This window comes from Mizuhopecten yessoensis, unplaced genomic scaffold (assembly GCF_002113885.1).
Source record: "Mizuhopecten yessoensis strain PY_sf001 unplaced genomic scaffold, ASM211388v2 scaffold1313, whole genome shotgun sequence".
NCBI lineage: Eukaryota > Metazoa > Mollusca > Bivalvia > Pectinida > Pectinidae > Mizuhopecten > Mizuhopecten yessoensis.
The window spans coordinates 646,200-659,811 of NW_018403984.1; the positions used below are offsets into that span (position 1 = coordinate 646,200).

Sequence of the window (13,612 nt, forward strand, 5' to 3'; positions counted from 1 at the left end):
GTAATTTCCTGCTAAACGGTCAGCATTTAGGGTAATACATGGATGGATGTAAAGACTTAAACAGCTAAGATCATTGAAGGATGCTCCTCCATGTGTGTTGTATATGCCTGGTGCATGTGTCCAGGAGAGACAGGGTGTGTTGGCGATTTGCCTCCTTTTCCGCGGATCTGATGCCAAATTTTTAGTGCTATCTCACTGAATTACCATGCCAATGGCACCCCGCTCTACGAGGCGAATACAGCATCATAGTATGCCAACTGCACACACGCAGGTTCGGGAATAGAATATGCCAGCTGTATTCTACTGCATGTGTATCGTAAAAGGCGATTAAAATGGGACGTTAATAGGACGTTAAACAAAACAAATCAAAACGTGTACAGGGTTCAACGTCCCATCAACATCTAAGGTCATTTAAGGACTTGCTCCATGTGTGTTGTGTTTGCTTGCATGTGTTTAAGTGTGCCAGCGACAAGGTATGTCTGTGTATTGCCTCTTTGTGATAGCGTGGAGCTAATGCCGACGTAAAATATTGCTGATCTCAGGAAAGCTGTTTAATATAACTGTAACAGAAAAATAAAAGGTAATATCAATTTTAAAGTATGATGAATTATTTATTCACAATATGCAAAATATTCAACATATCCAGAGTTTATAGTTGGTGTTAGTCTTATAATGAATATTTCTCGTATCTTTTTAGTCTCGTATCCCGCCAAAGACACCCCTGCAGGTTGGGGATCGGGAAAAGTATACACCTGCTGTTGCCCACTGCATGTTCCTTAGGAGGCGACTAATGTGGTAACACCTCTGCAGAATTTGGGATTTGCTTTGATGTCCTCTATTTGGGGACACAAAAGGGACCAAAATTAATCTGCTGCGCCCATTGCAATATTTGGTATCTTTATCTTACTTTCTACTTCTACCTACCTTTTATTTCCTATCGCCTTGCTTGGCAATACCTCACTTTTGGCTTGAATGTTGAGCGTTCGCCAAAATGAGGAAGGCCAGGACATACCAAAGTCCTTAAAAATGGTAGTTGTTATTCCCTGCTTAACGATCAGCATTTAGGTAAATGGCAACAACTGATTCACCCGTTGTCAGTATAATGTGACCGGACGGAAGGCTGTGCTGGTTGCCTTCGGGGTGGCATTTCAGTGAGATAGCACTATTAAGGCGGCATCTGATCCGCTCTATCAGAAGGACGCAAGCACACCAGCATACCCGGTCTCCTGCATACACACACGCAAGCACGCATACATCACACACATGGAGGTACGTCCTTAAAAGACCTTAGCTGTTAATAGGACGTTAAACAAAATCAAATCAAACTCGCAAAAGATCAACTACGAGTACCCTTCGAAAGGTCGATTCTACCGGTGCAGCAGCTCCATATACTGCAGTTCTGTGATTAACATTTAGGGCCTAAACTATTTTTTAAGAAATTAGCGCTTGATACCAACTATTTTGGCAATATGGCGCTATTCAGGAACAAACATGAAATTCCAGGAAATAGTCAAGCTGTTTTTCATCTACAAGATTTTGAGCATGGAAGACTCCCTGAAATACATACTCCGCGCCGGTATTTGTACTTAACATTGTTTTAAGCAATGTAATATTTGTTTTGATACCCTAGCTGCAATTTGTCTAATAATTACCACTAGCCATAGGCGTAGCAGCCATAACGCAGAAACGCCCGTGCGTACACTTAAAAAAAATTAAGTACAGTAAAAATATTGAGGTATATTAGTACGCCAAACCACCTAAAATACATTAATTATGTAAACCAGATAAGATTTTTGCTGTCAATTAATTATCTATTTTAGAAAAACCTATGCTAAGTTTCTTAGTTAGCTAATAAACAAGAGTTATCTCGCTTTGGACAATACATCTGCGACACGTAACGAATCGATCTGGATGCATCCGCGGCAGATTTGGTCGAAATTTAGTATTACAGGAAGTTGTTACTACACAAAAAACAAACATGGAGAAAAGTCAGAAAACAAGGAAAATTGACTCCTTTTTTAAACCAAAAACCAAAGACGATGCACCTGCTGAAAGTCCCGACGTTACCCCTGGCGATTCCGGGGCACATGCCGACATATCGACAGTTGTACCTATCCCACTACTGGCTCCACACCACCCTGACTAAATTGTCGTTCGACAGTAAAGCCAAAACGGATCTTCTCCGACTGAAATGGGAAAAGGGAAGGGATTTTAATTTCCCTACAAGGTACGACAGTCGTCTTTTTTATATCGAAATTAGGCTTAGTTTAAAATGCAGTTAAAATCTGTAATTTTTAAATATGGTGCGGCCTGATTTAGTCTTTTAAAGTTCTTTGCAGACTGTTTTAATAATATTAATTCGTATTATCGTATACACCCTCTTTTAAACCCCCTCCATTGTCTCTGTAAATTTGTGTAAACTAATACATTTGTAGGACGAAGTTCATTTTTATTTTCTATTATCTTAACTTTTAAGTTTGCAGGTCGCTCTATGTAGTGTATGGGTGGTGATATTTGATATTATCATCGACTTGTGGGTAACGACCTGTATATATATACACGAGAGCTTAAACATCTGACTAAAAGTCAACTTGAACAATTTGTGCTATACATAAAATCCAAACTTACGTTTTCAAAATGTGCATAGTAGAAGAGACTCGACGTGGAAAATGTAGAGGAGCGTGGGGTTAGTCGGATCGCAGGTTTCGTACGATCGGCAAATCTAAGTGCGTATGCGTATCAAAATAAAATAGAAAAAAATGAATACCAAATAACCATAAAATATATATACACAACATCTTACTGCATACACCTGCTTCTCCTAATAAAATTGATATGACTAATCCTGTCCTGTCCCACTTATGTTCACATGAATATTGGTGCTAAAAACAAAAAATTAAATCACACATGGCTCACGACACATGAATGGCTGAGGTACTCCATAGAAAAAGATTGTTTATACTGTGTGTACTGTTCTGTGTTCGGACAAAATGACCAGAAATGGAAAACGTTTGGCTATTCTTCTCCTGTGTCGGACTGGTCCAACCTCCCACAACTCGTAAAACGTCACCTATCCAATGATTCGCCACACCATGGCCTTGTTGAAATGGATGTCAACTTTGAGGACATTATGTGTGATAAAAGGATCATATCGATACAAAATTCTCTTTCATCATCCCACCAGATAGATGTCCGACGGAACAGACACATTTTGCGCAAGATCATAGATGTTATTCTGCTTTGTTCCCGTCAGACATTCCGCTGCGTAGTCAGACAGAAGAGAAGAGTAACTTGATGTACATATTGACAACGTTTGCTGCTGACGATGCTATTTTGGCGGATCACTTGGCAAACCCGACACCTATTGCAAAATACACTTCACCTGATATCCAAAACGAGCTTATCGGACTCTGCGCTGAGGAAGTATCGAAATGTCTGATCAACAGGTGTCAAAGGGCAAAGTACTTTGCTTTACATGCAGATGAGACGACCGACAAATCCACAGTTACCTAGCTTTGTGAGTGTGTCCGCTACATTGACATTAAGCCAGAGGGTGCAGAGGTAGTGGAGCAGTTTCTGGGCTTCGTCCATGCCAAGAGCCTAAAAGGAGTGGAGATATGCAACCTCCTTGTGACATTTTTACAGGATCGAAGTATCGACATTGGCAAGATGAAGGCACAGGGATATGATGGGGCGAGTAATATGTCAGGTCGGCACAATGGTGTACAGGTACTAATGAAGCAGCATGCTTCTGATGCCACATACATACATTGTAAAGCGCACTGCCTAAACCTTGCTGTCGTCCATTCATGTAAGGAACCCTGTGTCCGAACAATGATGGCGACAGTACAGGAGATTGGCTTTGCATTCCATTACTCTGCCAAACGTATGGAGGCATTTATGGACGAACTGTTAGGAAACCTTGAGGTGCAGGTCAACCAGGAGAGAAAAACAAAATTGGTCAAGCTGTTCGAGACACGATGTACTGCAAGAGCTGATGCACTGACCACATTCAAAAACGCCCTGCCAGTGGTCGTTAACACGTTGGAGTTCCTCCGTGGACAAAACAACGATAAGGCCGGAGTCCACCTAAACTCCATGCTTAGGTATGCTTTCCTCATTGGGCTCTATGTGTGCGATAAGCAAATTCTGAAAATCGTCGTACACCTTTCGATCTTCCTCCAGAGCGTGTCATGTGACATGTGGTCCGCCATGGAAGAATGTCGTGTCGTGGTGGCAACACTACGGGCAGAGCGTAACAACGACATTGTCTTGGCGGGAATATATGACGAGACGAACAGGATCAGCCGCCTACACGACATAGAACCTTCCATCCCACGACGCGTCGGACGCCAGCAAAATCGAAACAACGTGCCTGCTGCTAATCCATCAGAATACTGGCGAAGGTCACTATATCATATCTTCATAGATCATATAATCATGGGGATTGAAGACCGACTTCTCGGAGCAGAGTCAAGATTTAGGACCTTCCAACTGCTTCCGGCAAAGACGGGAGAACTCGATGATCCCGCTCTTGTTGCCATTCACCAATCCTTCCAGAGCGATGTGCCAAACGATACTGCGGACTTCAGGAGCGAGGTTGACAGGTGGAAGACACGTTGGCGCATAGTAGAGGATAAGCCGCAAACCCTAGTGGATACCTTCAATCGGACCAGCCCTGTCCTCTATCCGTCAATTCACAACATCCTGTTAGTTCTCCTGACCATGCCCGTCTCCACAGCGACAGCCGAGAGGTCTTTCAGTGTCCTTCGGCGAATACAAACGTATCTAAGATCAGCAACACACCAGGACCGTTTGTCATCATTGGCCGTGCTACATGTGCACAGGGAAACGCATGTGAACATTGAGGATGTCATCAACACATTTGCTGCATATAAAAACCGAAAAAAGGTATTTTGAATAGTTAATGGCTGCGACTTGCCGGTATGTTAAGACGTTCGCAGGTTTTCATTCCATATAGCGTGGTTGGTGTTGTTCTGACGCCTTTCCCCCTATATGTTAAAAATACTGACTGCCCATATGGTTACTATGGTTAAAGGGACATCACGTCAAAAGGCGTTTTATTTTAATGAATGTATGTATTGTATGCACTTCCTCTTATGTTACCTCGCTATCCCCATATTCTTAGTCCGTTCCAAATGTCCAGTTTGACCACTTGAATTGTTCGGGAAAGCCCTGCTAAAAATAGCGCCGATAACGTCAGCTGACTAGGCAGTAAACGGTTTTCAAAGGGGCCCCCAGAGAGGGGCCGTTAGGCAACTGCAACTTCTTACCGCACTATGAAACCAAGTTATATGATTTCTGTATTCAAACTTATTGAACAGTAATTATTCATCATTAGAAGTTAATTGCACTCTTGCCAATGTTCAGAATTTAAATTTATTTAGCTTTAAACATAAATTTGTTGCCAATAAAATTAAACCTGGAATGGGGCACAAGTTTTTACAATTTATCACAGCCTTCTCCCGTCATACATTTACAATTAAATGTCAACAATGATAATAGGCATAAACATAAAGTAAATATATTTAAATATTTATTGAATTTAGTACCGGAATGTGGCCGGTACAGATGGTACGGGGCTAAACATCTTCCCTAGACCAAGGGAAAAACCTTTCTGAATTTTTTTTTATATATTGCCGGGGCAGAGGAGGCCGGGTATTCATATTAGTATTAATTTAAATCTTGCATTTTAAAAACAAAAATAATCGTTTAATTCAGCAATATAATTAAATCATACCATTTTATTGAACCCGGTAATGTAAATCCACGGACTTCGATAACACGTATCTCGGTGACCCAGAAAATACGCCGTGGGCCATCACAACAGTTATCCCTTGGAGGGCCTCATGGCAAAATCAAACTAACCAGTCACGTATCCCTTCCTTTCGCATAAACCACTGTATATTTTTAGAAATACAAAGTAAACTCTCTCCAATACATGCCCATTAACATATTAAACTAAGTTCATCTGTGTTCAAACTCAGACAAAGATACTAGCGTGCTTAATAGTTTTAGATATTTATTCATAACATAAACAGCGCTAGCATTTCTGTCGATTCCATTTCAGCTTAACCGGCTATCCGGAAGAATACATGCACCGTACTAACTGCTACGGCAGTTATATTCTCCTTTGAATACTGCCCACCTGCAATAATGATTCCGTAACGTACTTCTTGTGCTATCTTTTGACCATTTGGCAACTTTGCGTTTCGTAGCTGACACGGTACAACACTTTTCTTTCGCTTACTTCACACGGCCAGTCATTTTGTTTACAAAAAAATGGTGTGCTATGCGCATGCGCTAGTAGAGGGAAATCCCTGAACAAAACGTTGGTCAGACAGGTAGAAATATCGATGATTTTCTTAGATTTAATCATTTTTATGAATCTATTTCAGCCAAATCCGATCATTATTATCCATAAGGAGTCTCACTTGATTTGTTTATGTAGTATTTGAAAAAAAAAGACAAAAAATAAAGTTACTTCACCGTGATGCCCCTTTAATTGCACGACGACTCTATTGATTAAATTGCCCCGCTAGTATCAAGAGGAAAACATACGCAATGAAATAGGAGCAAGTTCAAAGCTAAAAGTAGTCCAATCGATCAGCACTCCAGGAAAAGGTATTCCCACTCGGTAATATAATCTCGTCTTGAGCCGTTGAAATATATGCCCCATTCCCATATGGAGCATAAAAAGTTTCCTTACCAAATAATTAAAATTATTATACAAACGTCATGTGTTATTTTCTTTAATGGAGCAAATTAATAAACCAATGCCAGAACACGGGAAATGGCTTCTGAGCCCTTCTTAAATCCTATTTTTTTAAGGGGAGACACCCCGGACACCCCTAACGGGTTATGGGTGACACACAACTCTACACGGGGTACCGGAGCCAACCAAGGGAGATCACTCTAGTTACATCATAGTATAGGTTGAACACTACCATTATACAATATACAATATAGTCATATTGTTACATCTCTCTTCTCAAGATTAAAGTTCATATTTAATGATGATTGTTCAAGTCTCTTAAATATACTGATGATACTACATATGAGATTATACATATAATCATTGTTTAACTACAACATGTTAATATTCTAATGGTTATAGCTCATGGCACAAGAACATCCATAATTATACGATAACACAATTAAACTGAACATATTTGATAACTGTCTTTCAAAATTCTTCGAAGTCCATTCTTTGGTACATTTCATAACAAAACATATTCAATGAAATAACAGAACAAATGTCTCTGGTAATCTTAAAGTTCATTACCAAACGAATGTCAATAAACACAATTCACATTGATTGGATAACTTTCTGTTTCACTATGCGACCTGAACGTGTGATGTAGCCTGAATCATTTGATAGGTCTGGAGGGTTTGCTAGTGCTACAACTTTTTGGGGTGATGCAGTAGCTGCAGGCTTATCAGGAATATCTTGGAGAACGACATTGCCTGCAGACATACGGGATATATTTGACTCATTATAGAGGGTACTAGTAGAGGGTCTGTAGAGGTCAAGGTCAAGGTCATTAATCGATGGTTCATTTGTTTTGACGATGTGGCGCCGGTTATGCCACCATCCAGAGTAGCGACTGTATACGACCTTGCGTCATTTTGTTTGATGACTCGGGCAGGCTTCCATCGGTTGTCACGCTTTATACGTGCTGTTTCTCCTATGTCCAAATTATCAAGTGGTTTCGAGCCTCTGTCGAAGTACGACTTTTGACGGTTTTTAGCGATTTGGAACTTATTGCGGAGTTTGGATTTGAGATAAAGCGGTTTCAATTGCTCATCGGAGGTAGGTATGGCAGAGCGTAAGCGTCTACCCATGAGCAGCTGAGATGGCGATAAACCAGTATCAAGTGGTGTTGTACGATACTCGAGGATTGCGAGATGGGGATCTTTCCCGTAGGCCTTAGCTTTTGTGAACATTCTCTTTACTGTTTGAACCGTTCGGCCAATCCATTATATTGCGCGAAATGCGGGCTAGATGTTACATGAATGAAATCCCAAGTGTGAGCAAATTCTGTGAATTTCTCGCTGGCGTACTGGGGACCATTATCAGATATTACCTTTTCATGAATGCCATGACGAGAGAATGCATCTTTAAGCTTTGCAATTACTGAATTACTGGTAGTTCTTGACAGTTTGCTGACTTCAAAATATCTACTAAAGTAATCTACTATGACAACAAAGTCTTCACCATTCCACGAGAACAAGTCAGTGGCTATTATTTGCCATGGTCTGTCTGGAATGGTTCGTGGTAAGAGAGGTTCTTTTGGGTTAGAGTTTCTTAACTCAATGCATACATTGCAGTTGAGAACCAAGTCTGAAATGTCCTTGTTCATTTGAGGCTAAAACATTATGTCTCATTTCATTTCAACAAATTTTATTGACAGATGTTATAGTCAAATGGATTGAAGAACAGGCAAGCCTATATAAACTCTTTCCATGAGTGGCTCAAAATTTGATCATATATACAATGTAGTTACAACAATAATGATGAATTAATTTAAGGATACTTTGAAATGAAAAATTATAAAGAGTAATACGGATTAAAGGATAAGGGGAGATAACTCCAACATGACAAACACAAAGGGGATAAACTCATCATAGGACATCACAATGACAATAGACAAACAACTCACAATCATACATCCAACACACATACAATTTTTTTCTTATTAAATGAAGCATAGTCACAGTCAGTATATCATATGTACAGTAAGAGTAGACTTTGACCAAAAGCCCATGTGCATTTATGTGCACAGATCATTGCTTCTAATACTGTTTATGAGTAAAAAGTACAAATTTAAATAATGTGACATAAAGGCAATATAATATAATGTTTATTATATTAAACAGAAAATAAACAAGATATAATAAACCTACTCAACTGTAATCTCATTTATCCTTATGCATCAAAAAAATGAAGTTACTTCTCTGTCATTAACTTTATCTTTATTTTGTAATATATTAAACAGAGCAAGAGATGGAGAGTTCAACATATCAGTACCATAGTGTTGACATCGCGGCACATAAAGGGGAAAAACTGTCAAAATAGTTCTACACAACGGTGGGTTAAAGAGTCTGGTTTGTCTAAGAGAGTAAACATTATGTCTCTGGCTCTACGACGACACTTCTCAATACCCATATGACCAGTATGTAAAGTCTCTAGACTTTAGACCTTTGAAGATGCTACCATCCATAACCGACATTTCGTCACGATGGTTCCAGAACTCGAGTACTGATAAAGGACAATCCTTTCTCAGATCAGGCCAGCCCTCATGTATAGTGTTTGTAAGAGTGACCATTTGTTGATCTGATTCACATGCGAGTCTGAGTTCTCCCATCTTGCGAGAACTTACAGGTAAGCTAGACATTATGGTGTGCACATGGACTTCCATACCTTCTGAAAGGCTTGGAAATGTGTCGGGCATAAACTTTCTCGACAATGTGTCGAAGCCATCGTAGTAAGACTTTAATTTCTTTCCATCCTCGACAGGCAAATTTCATGTGGTGTAAATATCTCTACCCTTCTGTCCGATCCAAATAAGTAGGTACGTGCGCAAGACGTCTTCATCTTTATCCTGCAAAGGACCGTTGATGATTAGCTGGGCGTGTTGGCGAAACTTACGCGAAGTTTCTGGCAAGTTCGACGAAGTCCAGTCCAACTCTGGTGCTTGGATTCCGGATAATGCCATACTGTAAAGTTCTTAGGGTTCTGCCACCATGTAATACTACCTCTATATTATGGCAAAGCTTGTTTGGTCTGAGAGAGGAACGACAACATGTGATCTGTGCTCCATCTTTTATTCAGATAAGGGTGCCACACAACTATACACGGGGTACCGGAGCCAGGTTGAACACTACCATTATACAATATACAATATAGTCATATTGTATAGTCATATTGTTAAACAAGACAATGATATATACACATGTTTCTTATACTATTTTCAGACAATGATATATACACATGTTTCCTATACTATTTCCAGACATGGATATATACATGTTTCTCATACTATTTCCAGATAACGATATATATACATGTTTCTCATACTATTTCCAGACAATGATATATACACATGTTTCTTATACTATTTCCAGACATTGATATATACATGTTTCTCATACTATTTCCAGACAATAATATATATATATGTTTGTTATACTATTTCCAGACATTGATATATACATGTTTCTCATATTCTTTCCAGACAATGATATATATACATGTTTCTCATACTATTTCCAGACAATAATATATATATACATGTTTCTCATACTATTTCCAGACAATGATATATATACATGTTTCCTATACTATTTCCAGACATATAAGATCTTAAATGAGTTTACATTTCATATGAGATTTTATGAAACGAGTCTTTTTAGTTTTAGGAGCCTTGGCGAGCAAAAATTAAAACTTCGAAGTTTCATAAAAGCTCATATAAAATGAAAACAAATTTACGTAACTTTTTATCACATCACTTAGAAAACTTACATTTTGACAGGTTTTAAAGCCAAAATGTAGAGGGCTTAATCAAATGGAGACAGCAATTTTGTTGCGCCAATCACAATTTATGATGTCACGTCATTCTCCATATTATGACGACACTGTCGATTTCTAACTGGCATAGCCAATGAAAAACGTTCCAGGGTATATTACACTAGTGACATATGTAAAAATATAACACGAGCGAATTCACTGGATAACAGGCCGATTGTTTCTTAAACTATTCCAAGACAAAAGTAATTCGTATCCTACAAACATTTTCAACGATTTGCAACGATCCAGTGTTATTTGAGAAGCTACCGTTAATCTTACTTCTTTGGCCCATAATATATATATATGCATGTTCTTTACACTATTTACATTATTTAGACATTTTACATTTAGTATATTCATTCGATATACCAATATACTTTTACGAGAGGTAAAGAAATCATAAATGTGGACTGAAAACAAATTTAGCATACAACAATACATGATGTTACTCTGCCGTAAGCTGTTACAGCTTCCTATTTGTCAGACATTAGGTACCGAGATGATTTTTACATTCCTCTCTTTCTCGTTGTTTGAAACTTATGTACATAAGTGTGGTTTATGAACTAAGACAAGTCTACCATTTCACACGCAGGCGCAAGGCAGTTAGGTCAGCTATGGTCAGTTTCAGCCACGTGACACGGTGGTCAAGTACAGTCAGTGATTGGTCAGTTTAGTCACGTGACTCAGTCTTTGTTTTGGGTCAGTTTCAGCAGCCTGTTTGCAGAAGATTTGTGTGTCTGAATATTTCGTGACTTTTCATTTATTACCTCTCGTGTGCAAGAAAACATTCTGTAGGAGATATAAGAAATTACTTTTGACTTGGGACGTATGTTTGAAGTGTGGAATATATTAGTTAACAGGTGACACGGAGTTATTTTGGACAGCACGTTTTGCATCTCGATCGGAAGCATCCGCAATGGCGGGAAGAGGTCGAGGAAAACGTCCTTCCACTGACCAAAGTATTCCAGGATACGACATGCATAACCCATCAAATTGGACAGTCGGTATGCTGAGAGAGAAATTGCTAGAACTGGGCTTTTGGACACCTGTTTCAATGTCTAAAGCCACTCTGCGGACACTGTACGTCGAGAACGCTAAGCGTCACCAGCCCACGGAACAGGCCGTGGTTTCACCAACGTCGACAAATAGGCCTACACTCGTTGCACGTAGAGGAAGATCGCGTGTAGACAATGTGTCAATCGAAAACGTGGATTCCGTGTTAGATGTAGAAACTGAAAGTGCATCACAGTCACGTTCAGAAGTTATTAATAGTGGGGCGGAAGTTGGGGCTGCGCGCGCAGCAGCGACAAACAATATGGCGGCGCCCATGTCGCAGAATGACACATTACAACAGTTACAAACAACAATCAACCTACTCCTTCAGCGGGAGCTGAACAGGTCCTCCCAAGCTAGCACGTCAAATCAGCAGCCTCCTACAGAGAGGAACGCGCTAGAAGAGGCCATGGCGAAACTTAATGACACGCCAGAAAGTTCGACATCAAGTGACATGACAGGTGCGTACCCTTTCTTTTCTTGCGACGGCGTATCACCAGACCGTTTGCCACCCCTTGATATCGTGTCGGATACGACCCACAAACAAATCGTTGAGGGGAGAGATGTCAATTTGGCAGCTTTGCTCATCCCTGGGTACGAAACCGCAAAGGAACGTATCGTACACACGGAAGGGGTTCAGTTTAGCATAAAAACTCCGACAGACCCCAGATTAAGCAAGTGCCTCACCATCAGCGAGTTCATAACGGCCTTTGGAAAATATAAACGTATATGTGCGCAAGACATCCAAGCAGGCGCGATGAGTTGGACAGATATGAGGCCAACATCATTGAAATTCACAACCTTTATGGTTCGAAATTCTATGAATACCATAAACTGTTTTCGGCCAGAAGTTCATATGCCTTACACCACCTAAAATCAAAAGTGAACTGGGCGTTGAAAGACAATAACTTGTTAAGCATGCTCATGGCAGGGGCAAAAACATATGCATGTACTTGTGGGTCTAGTAACCACACACCAGCCTTTTGTCCTGCTCTACTTGAGTCTCACACTGCTCAACCAAAACGGACACATTACACTCAGTCAAACTTTCTACATCATGATACGCCGCATGTTCCCAAGCCATACTTGTCGAGAGGAAATCAACAAAACTTGGGCCAGCCATCCAGTGATCGTTATGGTAGGTCAAGAGTAATCGTGGAGGGGATGGAGCTATGTAACAATTACAACAATGGCAAATGTAACAGAAATCAGTGCATCTTTGCCCATGCTTGTAAAGTGTGCAAGAATGGTAGCCATCCAGCAGTAACATGTCCTTTTAAACAAAAATGACTAAATGCTAAAGACATAGATTGGCAAGCCTCAACACCTGTTAATGTTAGACATCTCAGACTAGAGTTGAGCAACCATCCGGATAGGAACTTTGTGGAATATCTATGTACAGGATTAGAGCAGGGTTTCGACACTATGGTTAAGACGGATATAGATCTACTAACTAAAGAATGTAAAAATCTTAACTCTGCAAGGAAAGAAGCAAACGCAGTCACAGAACTAATAGAGAAAGAAGTTGAGAAGGGATTTTTAGCGGGACCTTTTCGACAGCTTCCATTCGAACAGTATAGAGCGAGTCCGATCGGATTGGCTACAGGGAAGTACTCTGGTAAGAAAAGACTAATAGTAGATATGTCTGCACCACATGAGGACAAATACAATCCTAGTGTGAATAGCATGATAGAGAAAGAGGAATGCTCCCTTAGTTATGTCAGGGTAGAGGATGCGGTCAACCTCATTCAGGACATCGGTACTAAGGCAACAATGTGTAAGACTGACATAACAGACGCATTCAAGCTGATTCCAATACACCCCTCTCAGTGGCACCTCTTCTGTGTTAAATGGGAAGAATTGTATTACTTTTACAAACGTCTAGCTTTTGGTTGTCGGTCGAGCCCGAAGATATTCGACACTCTGTCTACAGCAGTGTGTTGGATAGCAGAGAAGAACTATCAAATA

The 13,612-nt window shown here is 40.0% G+C and overlaps 1 protein-coding gene across 1 annotated transcript; it reads left to right on the forward strand.

The window, feature by feature from the left end:
- Positions 1–3,669: 3,669 nt before the first annotated feature.
- LOC110459229 (zinc finger MYM-type protein 1-like) lies at positions 3,670–4,920 on the forward strand. The gene has a single exon (XM_021511393.1). It carries the CDS (start codon positions 3,670–3,672, stop codon positions 4,918–4,920), a length of 1,251 nt encoding a protein of 416 aa, XP_021367068.1.
- The last annotated feature ends 8,692 nt before the right edge of the window (positions 4,921–13,612 follow it).